At 41.9% G+C, this 18,885-nt stretch overlaps 1 protein-coding gene across 3 annotated transcripts in view; it reads right to left on the bottom strand.

Annotated features, from left to right (window-relative positions):
* lama2 (laminin, alpha 2) overlaps positions 1-18,885 on the bottom strand; it is a 152,526-nt gene that overhangs the window by 69,017 nt on the left and 64,624 nt on the right. For all 3 annotated transcript variants that reach the window (XM_084030945.1, XM_084030946.1, XM_084030947.1), the window contains exons 17-22: positions 18,546-18,657; positions 17,992-18,105; positions 14,609-14,736; positions 10,583-10,669; positions 4,608-4,819; positions 117-223 (exon numbers count right to left, since the gene is read on the bottom strand). In XM_084030945.1, coding sequence (XP_083887071.1) covers positions 117-223; positions 4,608-4,819; positions 10,583-10,669; positions 14,609-14,736; positions 17,992-18,105; positions 18,546-18,657 — 760 coding nt within the window. The remainder of the gene's footprint in view (positions 1-116; positions 224-4,607; positions 4,820-10,582; positions 10,670-14,608; positions 14,737-17,991; positions 18,106-18,545; positions 18,658-18,885) is intronic.

Below are 18,885 nucleotides of genomic sequence, written 5' to 3'. Positions count from 1 at the left end.
TATTGGAAGAATTGGATCGAGTTGGTGCCACCGGGGGGAAATAAAGGATTTTTTGCTGGTGTCAACACAAATTGGCAATATCTGTGAAGATTATTGGCATCTGTCAAAATACTTACTATGCACTCGTCACACTGCCGTCCAACCACATTTTTTCTGCACGGGCACCGTCCAGTCTCCTTATTGCAGACCTCAGATATGGAGCCATTAGTATGGCACTGACAGGCTGCAGGGGAGGACAGGAGAAGAGAAGAGAGAGCATCTTTTACATCAGTTGTCATTTCTTCACGGGAACCTGTAATAACACATAGTGGTTGAACAATAACACAGGTGAGTGCGTTAACTTCAAACTACAGTCGACTCTTGATGAGCTCAGATCCTGATTTCTTTATTTTAATTCCTCTTCAATTTAGAATCTACTGGAAATGAATTAGGGCTTTGAAATCTGTCTAGCAGTCTGGCACCGTATAAAGCACCGGACCCAGACATTCTCACACTGCCCCTAAAGCAACAAGACAATTTCAGCAACTCTTCTGAAACGTTGCCAGATATTAAAACATTTTTTTAAATGAGGCACGGTTCAGCTGAAGTCATATCCAGAATGGGGAAACCCCATGATCAATGTGATTTGCCGAAAAAAAATGATGACATTTACGACTTTGGATGATTCAAAACAGCTCATGGCGATCCAACGGAGGAAGTGCTACTGGAATCTGACTGTAATAACACACAAAGCAGGTGCTCCTGATGCATGGGTGGGTGTCAACAAGGAAGGGAACTGTTCCAGTGGTCAACTGGGCTGAATCAGCGGAGATAATTAACAGGGATTTATGCATCAGGTATCCTGCCCACCTTAGTGGATCATAACATGTCACATAGCATAACAATCGCAGCCCCTTTCAGCGGTGAAGTAACGTATAAAACAGGAAATAAAATAGGTTTTTCAAAAATTGCACCCCAACAAAGAGAGGTCCTTGAGCATACAGTCATAAATTAGCATGAAACCTTTTTCTTTTTTAGGAATTAATGAATGAATTGAAATGTGAATTTTTCCTTTTGTAATGATGAGTACATCCACTGAAATCATCTCTCTCTCTCTCTCTCTCTCTCTCTCTCTCTCTCTCTCTCTCTCTCTCTCTCTCTCTCTCTCTCTCTCTCTCTCTCTGATACTTAATTTAACTTGCTTGAATTCTACTGGAAAGTGTGAAAAAAAAAGACACTCCCACACGCGTCAATCAGCCCCTTAGATATACAATTAAAAGCTTGAACATCACAGCTCCCATCTGGTGGATCAGCGGTCACACATGCACACGTACATATATGCACAAAAACGAAAAAAAACAACAACAAAAAAATACAACCCATACACCTTTCACAAGAAATTAGCAGCTTGCATCACCTCACATAGTCAAGCCATTCTCCACTAGATGTAAAAGGGACAGAAGGGTGGGTCTGAGTGTGGGATGGGAAAAGTGAGACAGAGAGGTACAACAGATGTCCACACACACACACACACACACACATATATACAGAAATATGCAGACACACGTATGGATTTCTGCTTCGCTCACAAATGCAAAGGCACGCAAGCCCTCCCCTACAACACACACACACACACCTGCTCAACCACACACATGCAGATGTACAAACACACAACACACACACGCCTGATTAAACACACGAGAAAACATGCAAATATACATCCGTCGCTGTTTCACACACTCTCTCACACACAGTTGCTCGCTCACCCCCCAGCTTCACCCTCGGGGGACCATCTGGTCTCCGTTCTGTCATTCCCAACACTGCAAGTCTTGTTGTGGAATAAAATGTTGCTTTTTGTTGTGTTTTTTCTTTTCTTTTCAGTGCTGGCCTCGATGGTGAACGTTTTTTCAACTTGAAATACATTATGTTCTGTTACAAAGTAATCCTCAATCCGCCGTACAAACAAACTTTAGGAGTAGCTATTGTACAGCTATTCTATGTTATTAGCACTACAGTGCAGTGGTGAGAATTCTCAGCGCTATACAATGGCAGTGTTAGGTAGTCAGTACATAGCACAGAAATGGGAAATATCTGTTAAAAGCATGTTGATGAGATTTCGGTGTTCAGAGGCCTTGAGGGCAAAGATAACAAAGGGACGGAACATTGTGTAATAAACCTGTATGATTGTGTTTATGTTGCAAAATGCAAGCTTGTAGAAAAAAAAAGTCTGAAAGTGAAATGTTAAAAGGTGCCGTTGTAGGACACGTAGAAGTTTGTCAACTCGTTCTATGTAGGTTCAAATATGAGGACATTCACATTAGGAAATATGTACTTTGTTGAAATGAAAATTCCTCAAACTGAACCATCTGTTTCCTGCCAGCAATGACAAGAAAGTACAAATGTTAAGTGCAAAATTAATCAGAGGTCATGAAGTATGTATGTAAAGTGAAGTGTATGTTTATAAAAAGATGTGGATGTACTGTCAATGACACTATGATAAAAAGAATGTGTGATTCCCATGAGTTACTGTCAGTATTTACTCCCCCCCCCCCAAGTTTTAATTAACTTTACTGCTTTTTTGGGACCTCCTGTATCAGCCCTATAAAAAGCCCGAGCCTCGGCACAGAGCGCTGTACCAGGCAGTCCATTTACAGTGATCAAATTAGAACTGTGAGGTTTCTCAACGATCCCAAAAGAGTTTATTGATCTACTGCATGAAGTATCTCTGAAACATTCACAAAGTGTCCAACACACAGGAAGCATAAGTAGATTATTTAATGACTACGTATCCACTGTGTGCCAGGGATTGGACAAATGTGTGACGGTGGACTTCACACATCTTTACGGCAAATTACTTTTCCCCCATGTGAAGAAATGCTCTTGTATTGATTCCTCGAACAAATGACTCTGTTGTACAGTTTTGCAAATCAAACCGTTTTTCCATCGCCGGACTGAATTAAACTGAACCGCCATTAGGGGGAGACGCAAAAATGGCCAAAAACGCACAAAACATCCACAGATGGGAACTCTTGTCATGAAAAGTAAAGTAAAAGGACTTCTACAGTCTAATAGTGCACAAATGGACTCGGCTTGAACTCTCTTGCTCCACTCAATAAAATTCATTAAGACAAGGAGCGATAGGAAGACCGAGGCGGGCGGAGGGGGGGGGGGGAGATATACTGACTAAGGCAGAGAGGGAGAGAGAGAGCTGTTGTGTTTTAATAATTCCTGATGGCCATTCGTACAGGATCAATAACAACTCTCCAACTGCAAGACACGAGCAGCCGATCAACACTGCGGGGGGAGCAATAGATCAGGCTGATTAATCAATAACCATTTAGCCGGGTGGAGAGTGGAAACAACTGCAGAACAAAGAACTATCAAATACACATTAGTACACCCCGTCAGCCCGTCTACCTGCTTCTGTGCATGTGTGGTTTTTTTTATTTTTTATTATATGTTCAGCATGTCTGTCTCTCCGTTAATCCGTCTTTCTGCTGCCACTGTTTACATCGACAGCACAGGTTCTAATGAAGATCTTCACAAACAAACGCCATCTGCACGTCTGTGTTTGCTGCCATCTCTCTCTCTCTCTCACGCTCTCGTCTCTCCCAACTTTTTTTTTTTTTTTTTTTTACAGGTATAGTTGTTCTCACTCTTAAACGCAGCTGGCAGTCGGCGGGCCGCTCCGACATCACACCTCCCACTAGCACAGCTGTTTGCCGACGCGGAGTCTCACTCACACACATCACACGCTCCAGATGGTGCATCTACTCAGTGTTTTGGTAAAATGATTAAAGGTATCATTTAGCTGAAATTAAGTTTCATAGAGGAAATACTACTGTTCAGTGCAACACCCTTGCTGAAACTGCAACAATGACTTTTGTACGTTTTTCTGATTTTTTTTTTTAAGTTGATGATGTTTTCTCTCTTAAATGTCCTTCTAGGATTGCTTTTTATCTGATAACAACATTTCTTTTTAAATCATCCTGACGGCAAGTTGCTAATAGGAAATCAAAAGCCAAATCAATCAATATGTTGCTTTTACAGAATTAGTTCTCAGTGTCCCAGATTCAGCCTGAGGTGATGGAAGGTAGTGGCAGGCAGTGTCTTTATTAACATGACCGCTACAAGTTGCTCAATGTCTTATGTGTCCTATTATCACTTTTAATAACATTATGGCGATGACATCATGCAGTGAAAACCTGTATTTTTGGAATATACAATAAACTGCCATCATACTATGCGACCCTATGCAACTTTAGCTGAATAATGCTAAATGCAGAGTAGAGTTGTCATGATAAGAGAAATTCAAACTCACTACTGATCCACAGAAGAAGTTGTTTGAAGTCAGGTTTCTCCACACATATGAATCCAACTTTTAATTTGTTAAATATTTAATCTGTTTGCATAGTGCTACTTATAAAAATACTATAGTATGTGGGTCTAAAATGTAGCTTATAGCGAATATAATACAATTTTATTACTCATGTTTTGCTTTACGATTATGGATAAACTGTGAACAGCTTTGATTTGTTGCCGTAGTTGTAACAACTCAAAGCTACTGATAGGATGTATAATAACTACTTGTTTATATTTTTATGTTTGTTGTTAGTCAGTTTACTCACACTGGCAGTTTTTTGCTATGATGGCGTCTCCATAGTAACCATCAGCACAACTGTCGCACGCCGCGCCGCCATAACCTCGAAGACAGTGCAGACACTGGCCTGTGATTGGATCGCAGCTGCCAGGTGCGGAGAGGTCCAGGTTGTCATTGCATTCGCAGGGCTCGCAGGATCCCCCTGGCACATTGGGCTGGCCGTAGTACCCGTTGGAACATCTAGGAGGCAGCGGAGAGACACAGAAACATGGTAATGGTGATTCATTCATGAGACGTACGTTCAGCTGTCGATAAAAATATGCATTAATATTGTTTGGTGGTGATTTGTGGCAGCATTAAAGACTACGTTGGAGGAAAAACTAGCCAAAATATGATTTCTTTTGTGCATGTGACTCAGATTTGTGTTTTCCTTTTCCTTATGTTTGACCAGCAAAAATCACATGGAGTAACGTCTTTTCAATTGTCAATTTGGGCCCCTTACATAATGTGGCCCTAACACAGACACAGATCCAGTTTGTTTGGAATGTGATTTCAGTCTGAATAGTCATAACACAATTTTACCCCACTCTAGATCGACATTCAATCCTGCACTGACGGGGTCACTGGGTGAATACACACACACATGGATGGCAGCTTTGATGGAGGTAGTCAGGGAGGGAACAGTGAGTTGTATTTGACCATGACCGCTTGACACTCGAATGTAAGATCGGCCAAATAAAAAGTGAGCAATAAATCCAAATTGGGCGCAAGGCTTGCGCTGTGAACGTGACCAAACCTAACCCCACAAATCTGCCCCAGTGAGAGTAACTGGGCTGAAACTAAACCCACTTTCTTCGAAAGTCTCTTCCTTTTTCGACAAAACAAAAACTTGTGCCATCTGTAGAATCTGAGAGTTGCTATAGTCACATAAAATCCTACACGCAAAGCTTTTAAAGCACCTCAACAATTGATCACCATCCCGCTGGTGTGCTTTCAAGTTGTGCCAACGAGATGTCATCCCCTTCATCAGTTCCCAGACAGTTTTAGTACGGGATAATGCCGCATCAGGTCTTCTTGAAACAGCAGGCAGTGCAGTAATATCTCTTCAAAATATAGTCTTTCCTGTTTTCATGTCGCATATAACGCTTGAAATGCACATTTCGGCTTTCAGGTCTGCGAGATCTCCTTTGTTTGTATCCAACTACTCTCAGGTTTCAGCAAGTAAACATTATCGCAATATTGTTTGCCTCCGCTCGCAGCTTGAATACCAAGGACACACTGGTCTCCAAATATGAGATCCCTAATTACAGTGGGTCTCATCCCACAAGAGCTAGCAACCAACCTCCAATCACAAAATGAGCAAATAATAAAGCTCATCTGGCAGAGTCCATGGGAATCATCCGCAGTGTTACGGGTGTGTCTCTGACCGGCGAGACTGCTCAACTAAAGGCTGCTGTATAATTCATATTAAATCCACATCACACACACACACACACACACACACACACACACACATGCACACAGACAAACACAAAAGGAGATACACACAAAGAGCTGGAGGGCAACAAAGCCAAAACCAAACACCAACAGATCTGAAATGAAAGTTTAAAAAAAAAAGATGGAGATTTTATGTCTTCGGGCAGTTACTCCCAGAACCGTTTATTTGCAGCAGACAGTCAAGGTTTTACTGATACAAATATTTGTATAACCAAACTACTGCAGTAAACCTGGAGCAACAGACATCTGAGTACTTGCCCCGCTAATAGCAATAATACAAAGTCAATATTATACAGCATTACCCATGTTTTATTCTCATCTGTTCATACAGTACATCTCATCTTTTTGGAATAAGTGATGTCTTTGTGGTGTCAGTGGAGGGCAAAAAGGAAATGGATGAATGTGATTCTTTTATTTTTGTCAAATTCCTTAGTGTTTAGTGAAAAAATGAGTGAAAGAAAGAAGAAAAATATATATTATAAGCACCCTCAAGCAAGGACGCGAGTCCACGATTTCCCCTTCTGCTTTTCAACCTCTTTTGTTTGATTAATAATAAGAGGAAGCTGCTGCCTGCTTGAAGATGCTGCCTGCTTGAAGATGCTGCCTGCTTGAAGATGCTGAGAAATATATTAACCTGAGACTGCTGCGCCGTGTCAAGAGTCACTGAAACCAAATAAAACAGGACGAGGCTGAAATAAAGCTCGGCGGGCTAAAAAGGGAATTGAGATGAAAGAGGAAAGGGGGGGGGAGATGAGGAAAGCTCTTCACATTGAAAAGAGAATTGAATTTAGAGAGGAGGGAAAAGAAAGGACAGAGAGGGAGAAAGAGTCAAGAGCAGCCAGCCATTATTACCACTGACCCTCCTTGGTACTCAATAGAACTGGTTTATTAGCTTCTGTGTGTGTGCATGTTGCTGAAGTGTGTGTGTGTGTGTGTGTGTGTGTGTGTGTGTGTGTGTGTGTGTGTGTGTGTGTGTTTTCATTGGTGCGTGTGTAGCGCTACAAGTACCTTCATCTGGTCAAGTGGAGAATCATACTGGCAGCAATTTCAATTCATGACAGAAGATAAGAGGGTGCTTTGTATTTAGATATATTGGATGAATTAATTCACAATTTTCTATTTTAGTGTGTGCTGTTTTGTTACATGCTGTGTGTGTGTGTGTGTGTGTGTGTGTGTGTGTGTGTGTGTGTGTGTGTGTGTGTGTGTGTGTGTGTGTGTGTGTGTGTGTGTGTGGAGAGAGGAAGTGCAGGTATTTTTAGTTAAGAGTCCCGAGAGTTTGAAGGCGATATACTGGGGGGTCAGACACCTGGTCAAAGCCTTCAGAGTGTACAGGAAACAGACAGCGAGCACAACTGGTAGAGTTACGGAGGGAAGGAGAGGGCTCGGGATCCTACAAGTTATCTTCTTTTATTTTTAGTGTTATAAATGGGGGGTCGGTGCCAGGGGAAGACGGGCTCTGCTCCTCCCCCACATAACTTTCAAAGCATTTTGAGATCAACTCTCTCTGAGCACTACTGTATATTTCCTGTTGAAAGCAGAAATTGGAGCAGGTTGTTATTAGGAGGTAAAAATGGGACTTTTATATAAATAAACATCTTGAAGTCACTTTGTGCTTTACATTTAAATATATGTGTATTACGGGAGGGAAATTAGATCAAATGAGGTCTTGTTTTTTGTTTGTTTTTTTTTTCAGCATGAATTACGTCTTATAATAGTCAACCTTGCTGCCACTTGAGGCTGCCAAAGCACAAAGCTCCATCTCGCACTTTTTTTTATCTCAATACATACAAAGGCCTTGCTTTATTCAGTCAGTGCAGCTATGGAAATATCAACACTTTTCCTTTCAGATTGTTGTCTCTCTCTCGATATTGATAGGTTGTAATAATGGCCGAATGAGGTAACACAGCGGATATTGAGCCTATAGGACCCATTGATGAAAGCCCTTGCATTTACAAACTATGTGTCTGTGGCCATATTCTGTGGGATCCCTGACACAGTTTGGATCTCTGGGAAGGGGTGAAGGGGTGCCCGATCACCAAGACTGGACCTGACTGGTCATTTCTAATATGAATACATATGGTAACATTAACAATAATCCTATCCATCACCAATGCTTCCTGTTCCTTTCTAAATGAAACATTGATCTGCTGACTGCTTCATATTCACCATATAATATTTACAGTTGGATGGTGTTGAGTCACTAAAATCCAAAATGAATGTGTAAAATCAGAAAATACCTTTGAAGGCTGATGACATCTGGATCCTGGCCAACCGTTGACCACACTAAATAACAGCTTTACAACTCAAACCGTTTTTAGAGGACTTATTTGAAAGGCAATTGCTTTAAACAGCTTTCAGCTAAATTCTAAATGGTTGTTTATGAACAGGAAATTGAAAAGCTGAATCACTTAGCTGCGGCTGAATAGTCTATTAGCATGAGGGGGAATGGAGAGGCTTATTTTTGTTAAAGCCCATAACACAGACAAATTGGCACATTACAATTAATCACCATTAACAACAACAAAAGCACTGTACATAATGCAGTGTAATGGCAGGTAGTGCATAGCAGGTATCAATTAGACTAATAGAACAAGAAACAACCAACTGCTGATTACCTCTTTCATACCGCCATTAGTAATAAAATATAATTTTACTTGATGCCGGCTCCATCGTGCTCCATTCTCTCTTTCCTTCTCCTTTTTCTTTGCCAGCTGTCCCTGTCCCACTGACTGGAGGCACCATATGGCATCAGAAACAGCACAACTCGCACAATAGCAAGGATGTACCCGACAGATGCACTCTGTATATTCAAAGAGTGTTTACACGCATAAACCTAACCGTACACGATGGGCGCACAATCGCCCCGAAAACAAATACGACCATCTCGATTGAGGGAAAAGGGGCCACTGATTGTTAGTGGAGCTTTATCCCACTTAGTTGCCTTCGAAGACACATTCTGACTCATGGATGGACATGGAAGGTATGAGTTGGGCCCTCTGTTGTCACTTTGGCTGGCCAGTGTGCAGATGCGTCTCTGTGACAGACAGTTTGTTTTCCAGTTTATAAAAAGACTAAAAGGCGACGGAGAGACAGCATGGCGAGGCATGTAGACTATGCACAGCAGCGAGCCGAGGTCCCTGTGTCTCGCGGCTCTCTTTTAACCGGCAGCACACGGTGCAGGTGTGGTTAATGTGCAACCAAACGCCTGTTTGAAGCACCGTTATTCCATCCCCGAGTGGAGACGACAACATAGAAATTAAACTTTTTGACCAGCTCATGAAAGCATTTTCACTTTTGTATTCTCAACAAAGAAAATGGTAACCTTGCAAAAGAGGTGATCTACAGAAATCCAAGTGACAGAAGATTCAAGGATGAGTGCATCACGGCAATAGAAATGGCATCCGGTGCTTACAGTAAGCTATACTTTTTGCCGTCAATGCCAACCGCAAGAAAATCAAGCCAAAACTTTGAAGAGAGGGAGAGAAATGTGTGCCTCTCGCCAATCCACAGGCTATAAAAAGGAACAGTTATTTTAAATTGTGGGTCAGGAGGATAAAGAGTTGTCTCTATTGGGTCACCACCAGATCTGGTTTGATAAATAGTTCTAAATAGGTGTGTTATAAGTCATTAATGAGAAAGACTTTGGGTTGAAGCGTTCAAAAATCCAGTCGGTATAAAGGACACAATGTGTGGGTTCTCAAGGCCTTCATACAAGACTGCAGAAACAGAGCGTTCCTATTCAGCTCTGAAAAATATGAAACGTAGGAGGTCACTTACTCGTTTGGAGTAAATCACAAAGACATCATCACTACAATGCATCAAGTTGTTTGACCTCACGCAGCACGCCTCAGCACATTCATGTTAAATCCAATAACACACTGCAGAGCTACACGGGATAACTTGCAACATGAATTTTCCACAACAACTTTCTTCAAAATGGCAAAAAGTTTTGGTCCAATATAAAACCGTCCAAATGTGTGTGTTTTTTTTTTAGCGAGCCTGCGTGGTGAAAAGACTATATTTACTCAGCCTGCGTCACTACATGACAGTATAGCCTGAAGTTTTAACAAGACTAGCATCCAGAGAGACTTCTCATTAGGCTCGGCTTGGCAAAGAAGCTCACAGCTAATGGAACAAGGATGTCACTCAGCTAATAAAATGTGCTGCGGTCAGAAAGCTGGATGGACAGTGAGAAGAGAAAAAAAAATGGTTAATGAGCAGCGGCTTCTGTTGTTGTATGGAAATGGCTATTTTCCCGCGTTAACAGTAATGCTGGCTTCGTTTTCAGAGTATCGTTTGGGTCCACATTTAAAATGAAACAAATGTTAAAAGAGGAAGTTCTGCTCCGATGCTGCGATAATGTCATGACACACACGCCATAGGGTTATTTACTGGGATGCTGTCAGATAATTTAACTCTGTGTGTGTGTGTGTGTGTGTGTGTGTGTGTGTGTGTGTGTGTGTGTGTGTGTGTGTGTGTGTGTGTGTGTGTGTGTGTGTGTGTTACCTGTCGCATCGCGGTCCTGTGTGTCCGGGCTCACACTGGTCACACAGCAACTCCCCTTCTTCCCCCAGGTGGCAGGTGGGGCTGAAGCTGTTGTGGTCGCCACGGTGACGTTGTTGGTTTTGTTGATTTCCGTAGCGTTGTCCCAGCGGGGAGAGAGGGAGCAGGTACAGGAGGAAGAGGAGAGGACAGAGGCGAGTTAAGTCCATCGTGTTGTCCTCCTCTCACACGCACGCACACACACCTGAGTCCCTACTTTCACTTTCTCACGTTCACACTCCCCTCTCTCTCTCTCTCTCTCTCACCCACACGTCTGTACTTCTACACACTCCTGAATTTGAAAAACACCCTCCCCTCTCTACGAACTGTAACCTAAATGAACTGAGGGAGAGAGACAAGAGTAAAACGATAGTCTCTTAGCCTCGTTCTGTCACCCTCCCACTTCCATAAACTATAGATAGTTCTGCTGGCTCGGGTTCCAGGCCCCACACTGACTCACTGGCTGACTGACCGGCTCGCTGTCTGCAAGCTGGCTCACCGAGTTACCAATAAACGTATCTGGCCCGGTGCATGTGAACAACAAAAGACTGTGAAATAACCTTTAACCCTTATACAATATAACAGTACATATACAAGGGGTTGTACAAAATTAGCTGGCATCATCAAGCTGCTGTGGTAGAGCCCTTTAGACATACACTTATACAAATATCTCCCAAATCAATATATATATACACACACACACACACACACACACACACACACACACACACATATATATATATATATGCAATATACAGTATATGATGAGACAACACTGTGGGTGCAAAAAAAAACCTTCTTTAATGCACCGCATGTCTTATATGCCGCAACTGTAGGAGAGTGTAATATGGATCAAATCTATTATGATTTAGGGAATTTTATATCACAATGATAAACTAACATGACAGGAAATAAATATAACCATAAAGCAGATGTGAACATTGGCTGAAACACCCTCACCAAACCAGAATAAGAACTGTATGGCAAAGTCTTTGGCAACAATTTAACACTGTCACATTACCTAACACTATGCTACTGTTAAAACAGGCAATTTAGCTGAGCTGTATGGCAAAAGCTCATCAAACAAGGTTCGATTAGTTTAAAGAGTGAGTTTGGTTGTATTCTGGTATATCAGGCCACACTTCACAATACAATCGCAACCTACAAATGATTAAATGTGTATAAAGGCTTCATTCAACAGTGAGAAATAACTAAAATTAAACAGAAAGTGCCTCAGCTAAGGCGGCACAGTCATCCAAATGAGTGACTCTAATAATAGAACATGTTTGAATCTTATAATCTACATCTGATCCAGATCTACATCAAAAGACAAATAATAATAGAAATCATGCAGATTTGTGGAGAATATCTAAGACCTGGGAGTATTGGGGCTTTGTACAAGGATTAATTGTGCACGTTTCTAGTGACTCCAGCCATAAAATGACTGTTTGTTGTGTTGTTGCAGCGCCGCATTTATGTGAAATTTACGTGAATTTAAGTTTTTTGTTCATATGTTTGTATTAAGTGTGATAAATAAAACAAGTATCTGATCTGTGTTTTCCATCCTTCGGAAATCATTTATAAGCAGAATAAATTTCACTTTTAAGAAGAGACTTGCCGTAACTTGAACACCTGCACAGCATGGGTGGTTTTCCATACAATGGGAATGATATGAGAAAAGATTTTTAAAAATCGTAATTACTCGTGGGAGGTCTGCATTTCCACTGTGTTAAGTTTTCTCGCCACAGTTGATTTCGCCAACAGTGATGCCATTTCTACCCACAGGGATGATGCTTATCCACTTACATCCACGCTTCTACTTGGTGGTGTTTGTGTGTGTTCGTGCACTACAATTATGTTCCTACCCACAGCAAGGAAGCCTCTATTCTCAGTGATATCTGAAAAAACGAGAGAATGTAGTCCGAGTGTCAAGAGAGGAGGACATTGTGAAGGGACAGGTCAAAAACAGAGAACATGGGATACAGAGGGTCCACCGGTGAGTCGCCGGTGGTAGACTGGTTACAAATAGGTAAAAATCTGTTCGGAATATGAAAAAAATAAATATTAAAAACATCTAGAATTGTTTTTATTGTGTAGAAATCTTTTGAAAAAGTGGGTAAAATTTGTGATGTAGTTTGAGACCTAATTGACAAGCAAATACAGACAAAAATAATAATATGGACATGACTTTATAAGATGTTCGTGAGAGCTTAAACGAAAATTACGGCAAACTGGAACAGTCTGACCGCGTGGCTGGCTGGCTACTGAGTGATTGGCTACAGTGAACATAAGGGACTAGATGGCTATTTTGAGGGTCTGAAAGGCACGGCACCTTCAAGCTATTATTATTACTGCAGGGGGGGAGGAGGGGTAATGGGGAGGCAGGCAGGGGGAGAGGTGAGAGACAGAGAGAGTTGTAGCTTTCTTTAGCTCTGAAAGTTTTGAACATGACGTGTCATTACTGCATGGAGATTCTCAGCTGCTGCCCGTGTGTGTGTGTGTGTGTGTGTGTGTGTGTGTGTGTGTGTGTGTGTGTGAGTGTGTGTGTGTGTGTGTGTGTGTGTGTGTGTGTGTGTGTGTGTGTGTGTGTGTGTGTGTGTGTGTGTGTGTGTGCTCATGCTGGTGACATCCTGTGCACCGAACGCACATCATGTCTCTCTGGACATTTGGAGAAGCTGCATATCTGTAATAGCAGTAAGGTAAATATCCAATTTAATCAATTGAATATGAATACAATTATTGTTTCATGAATGAATAAGTACAGTATTGTTCCTTGTTTTGAAAATGTCTTTTGTACAAATACATTTTCTATATTCTGACACCAGCAGTTGGTTTCAGTTGACCATTACGTCACTATAGCAACCTCTACCGGCACAGTTCCATAGCATGTAAGGCGGCACCCGTTAATTCCTATAAAACCTTGATTTTCAACTTATTCAACAGAGGAAAGAAAATCATTCTGGATTAGGTTTAGGACTTTTTAAAAACTTTTAGGGTGCAATGATTTTAATAAGGGCTATTCAAGTGTTTGTACCCGGAAGTTGATTCGCCTAAAAAAATGTCCTGACGAACCAAGAAATTGTTAATTCTACAGTTTGGCCACAATGTAAAATTGATTGAAAGCCCTTCCAGGTGGTTGTTTCCATAGCAGTTATATTGTCACATCCACCATGTTGTCAGATCTGTGACATGAAATAAGCGATAAGTACCTTTTGTCTACTTTGTTGGAGCAGTAACTGTCGGTTTAATTCCTATTATTGATTGTTGATTTGCGATTTGTTAGTGCAGTTTTTCTGTGGTTCTAAGTACCTAATGATCTTCCATGCCAATGAAGGGGGACCGTTTCACCATTATTATCAGTAGTTTACCAAGATGGGCCAGCAGGGCCAGTACAGGAGGGGCACTGGTGGACCAAGATGCAATGAATTAGAAAACCTCTTTCTTCTGTACATTCAGGGTCTGCATACTTCCTGGAATAACCATCAGTTTAAAGGCCCCATCACGTCCATGACAAACAGCAGATTGAAAAGTTATTTTGAACGACCGTAATTTAAGACCGTGGAGCGGGCACAGCATGGATGGTTCCCCATACAAGAGGAATGGTATGAGAAAAGATTTTAAATATCTTAATTACTTGTGGGAGGTTTGGGTTTCTACTGTGTTAAGTTTTCTCGCCACAGTTGCGTTGATTCTGCCAACAGTGATGAAATGTCTACCCACAGGGATGATGCCTTTCCACTTATACTGATGCTTCTACCTGTGGTGATGATATTTCTATTCATGCGACTACGATTGCATCCGTGTCCACAGAGACGAAGCCTCTATTTATAGCGATGACAAAAACACCGTGTCCGAGTGTTTGGGAGAGGAGATGGGATGAAGGGAGAATAGGGGGGGCCGCGGTGCTGAGGGGTCAGTGGTGATGGATTGGAGCCTTTGATTAAATGGTGTCGTCACGGCGCCATTAACCCCAGTGTCCTCATAACCTACTTGTTACTAGGAAGATTGAGTGGGCAGGCGCAGGGCATACAGTCGGCAGGTGACCCATGGCTGGCGTTGCCATAATAACCAGGTAGGCAGGTGTCACAGTGGGGGCCTGTGGTTCGGTGGGAGCAGTCCTGGAGGAGAGAGACACACACACACACACACACACACACACACACACACACACACACACACACACACACACACACACACACAGCATGCCAGTGAATGTGTTTGTCTTCTCTTCAAATAACATTTTCTTTAGGACAGGGACTTGATCTTTACTTTTTGAATTTATCACAAAATGTCTTGGAATACTTCTCGAGAATCTTAAGTCTACTTTTCATGATCTCTAAAATGCTAAAAATGTATGCATCTATTTTTGCCGTTTATCATGAAAAGATTGAACCTGAATAAACGATTTAAAGGTCCCATATTATACTGTTTTTCATCAATTCCACACAGCTGTCAGAGGTCCAACAACACTGTTTTCAATATGCATTGCCCCAAACCCATCCATGGTCCTGAATTTCAGCTGTCTAAAAGTTGCTCAAATGAGCTCTGCTGAGAACAGGCTGTTTCTGTGTCTGCACCTTTAAATGCTAATGAGCTCTGTCTGTCATCGCCTACTTGGAGAGAGACGGAGACGATGCCGCTTACGCTAGCGGTAGCATGTGCCAATGTTTACGGTGGATGTATCACTATGGCTCGCCTATGTGGCTCAGGTGAAGCTGCTGGGTCCCGTATGGTTGGGAGAGATCCTTTACGAGGGTCAGTGTCGAGGCAAAGCCAGCTTTGTACTGACCCTCGTTACTGAAGCAGCCCGATGTGGTTAGCACACACATACAAGCTAACGCGGACCGTAGGCGGCACATTGTCATTAAAAATGAAACCCAAGAGACCAGACCCAGACCGTCGTGCACGGCACTCTGTCCAACACGCCCCCTCTCATATATCTCCTATCATCGTGCAGAGGAGTTCAGCCTATGCAAATGACTCCCTTCGTTATGTAACAACAGGAGCTGAGTCTGAACAGCCTGTAGGAGCGCCGTTGTACCAGTGGGTGGGCTGCAGAGACCATGCAGGAGTCGCTTGTTTTCCTCATTCTGGGAGTTGACAGGCTCAGGGAGGACCGGTTTATAGGTGTAGAGACCAGAGAAAACATGTTTTTTATAATATGGGACCTTTAAGTTCAATTGTAGTTAATAGCGTGTGTATAATGCAAGTTTAGTAGTGTGGAAAAGAAAAGAGGTGCAAAGAGCAACAGCAGACCAGCTCTATTTTAGAGTAATTAGTGTCAAGCTTTGCTTTTTGAAAGTTGTAGGCGGAAAGATAAAAAAAAAAAAAAAAAAAAATGAACAGGCTCAGGGGTTACGGCACTGCGATAAGAACAGCAGACACAACAAATTATTTGTTATTAACCAAAATTGTCACATCCAATAATTGCCAAGCAGTCGGGTAAAGGACAATAATATGGTTCAGGATTAGCATCACATTTTGTTACCATAGTAACGCAGTGCATAGGATTCACAGGTACATCCTCAACCAAACCCCTTGCAACCTCAGAACATGTTAACAAATACTACTTTCAGAGACGTGATAGTTTTCCTCCAACGCTGTACAAAATGTGTGGCTGTGAATTCAGATGATTTCCTTGTACTCTTATTTGTTGATAATTAATACCAGCATTATTAAAATATTCCTCTCTTCTCTGTCTGTTTTAATATTTTCCGTCTCTTTGTGACCAACTGGCAATTTGATATAAAAACAAAACCAACACCACAAGTCCAGTTGAAGCACCATTGATGACATCTGCCTTTGACTGCCTTGGCTCACATCTCTACAGTAATATCACAAAATGTAAATAACTCCGTATTAAAGTGAATTAAAAGCATGCCATTTTGTCAGTGGGATACAAAGTAAAAATAGTAAAGTTTGTATCCAGTATTTCAGTTTCCTTGCACCACTTACAGTAACATGTGAACAAGTGTTCCTCCGACTGGGGAAATCAGGTTGCCTGTTCCTTCCTTTTCAGGGCCGACACGTCCTTGTTTATATATGTCCAGCTCCAGTTGAATTCATGGAGCTACTGTGTGTGTACGCACGTCTGTGTGTGTGTCCGTCTGTGTGTGTCTGTCTGTCTATGTGTGTGTGTGTGTCAGATATGTTCCAAATCATTTCCTTCTCGGATCAAATGTCTCCTCACTGCTGAAACAAACCCTGACACATCCACACTGTGTTGACCTAACGGGCCACAGCAGCATCATTCAGTCATTCAACTATAGCCAGAAAACACAGCCTTAGGGGAAGGAGTGTGTGTCCATCTGTCGGTCTGTCTGTCTGACTGACTGTCTCACGTGTGTGTGTGTGTGTGTTCTCCCTCTGACATATCCCAGCATCCTCCTCATCTATAATGAAACACAACATAATACAAAACCCAGAGCTCTATGTGTGTGTGTGTGTGTGTGTGAGTGTGTATGTGCGAGTGTGTGTGTTTAGTTTGATGCTAACTGACAGTTTAAGCCTGAGGCAATATGTAGACTGGGGAGTGACGATGTGTGTGTACAGAATGATGCACATGAGCAGGTTCGCATGTGTGCGTGTCTCCACAGTATATAAATATATGTATTTGCGAAGGTGATTTTTTCCATGTGTGTGTGTGTGTGTGTGTGTGTGTGTGTGTGTGTGTGTTAGTGGGTATGAAACCAGGTTGCAAGTATTTTAACACTCAGTTCCTCTGATGGCCACTAGATGGTTTTCCAATGAAAGCGTAAGAAGAAGAGAAGAAGTGACTTCTAACTTCTCTCTTGGAAACAAACTCAGTGTGTGTTATTTCTTCCACACAGGGTCACGATTTCAGTGATTCATTAACGCTGCATCACATGATATCAGGGGGGAGTTTATGGGATGAACTCTCAACAGTAAATTGACCAAACACAGCAACCTTTCTCAATTATTCATCAAGAAGAAAATCAATGCCGTGAACAAGATGACTGTTTAAAGCTCATTTACCTGTGACAGACAGATTACTTAACTATCATACCGCCATGATGATAAATGGGATTAACAGATTTATGCGCGAAAGGGAAATTACAGTGAATGATGTGTTGAGTTGACAGGCATTATGACTAAAAATGATAATGCTATAACCTGCATATTTTTCTAAATGTCTTGTTTTTTTTCCATTTTGAATCATCTTTTGACATTAAGTGATAAAGATTTAATGAAAGTTTTACATGTTGCTGCTCTGCTTATAGCTTGCTTTTAGCTTACCGATTCAAAGGAAAAAGAGAAGCAGTAAATCAGTTCTATGTGATTTGGAGCACAGAATGAAACCCAACGATCAGACAGTCGGATAAGCGTCTTCCTCAACTTGTCCATCATCTTACCAGGCAGTGTCCTGTGACCTCGTGGCACTGATGAGCGTGTCCGTTGCAGCGGCAAGCTTCACACACACCGTTGTACAGATTCCCATCGACCCTCCGAAAACCGGGAATGCACGCCTGATAGACACACACACACACACACACACACACACACACACACACGGTTACACTGACAAAGTGTGCCATATTTTCCAAAAACAAATCTGCCACCAGCGACCCATTGGTTCCCACCATTCTGTCACCGTGGGATACAAATTATCCTGCAATGACTTCAAATCCGTAAGTTATAGTTTGTCTAATACCTGATGCCATTTCATGAATAATGGTTTTCTTATTGACGCTGTTTTGCAACATAACTTAAAAACTCTTCTCAGCACTTATTTAAAAATCAAATCCGTCAAAGAAAGGACTCACAAGCTCACTTTGTAAAGTAGTCAAAATAGCTATGTACGTTTGGATTTGTCGTACTTTTACTTACCTAGCCTACCCATTCCTGAGACTGTATTTTATAGATAATTGTCGATGAGGTTTTAAAGTTGCAGTGTGTGTGTGTTTACCTCGCAGGATGTTCCAGCATACGCAGGAGGACAAGAGCAGCTTTCTACGGCCGATGCTCTCTTCTCTCCTCTGGCAGAGGGATTAGCTACCTGCATTGAGAAAGAGTGGAGTCTACACACACACACACACACACACACACACACACAGTTATATAGTTGTATAGTTAAACACGCCTTCACTTACATAAGCAGGGCTATTTGGCTGATTAGGCTTTTAGAAATGTTATGACCCGAGTTCATTCTCTCAGGCAGAGTTTACTCCCAGACAGCAGTGAGTTTCACAAATTAAACCACCGCCTCGGTTCAGGTTGTAGAAGGTTGAAGTCGGGTTATTCACAGG

Source organism: Eutrigla gurnardus (genome assembly GCF_963514095.1).
Source record: "Eutrigla gurnardus genome assembly, chromosome: 16".
Classification (NCBI taxonomy): domain Eukaryota; kingdom Metazoa; phylum Chordata; class Actinopteri; order Perciformes; family Triglidae; genus Eutrigla; species Eutrigla gurnardus.
The sequence above is the reverse complement of the archived record's forward strand: the minus strand, read 5'-3'. Positions and strand labels throughout refer to the sequence as shown.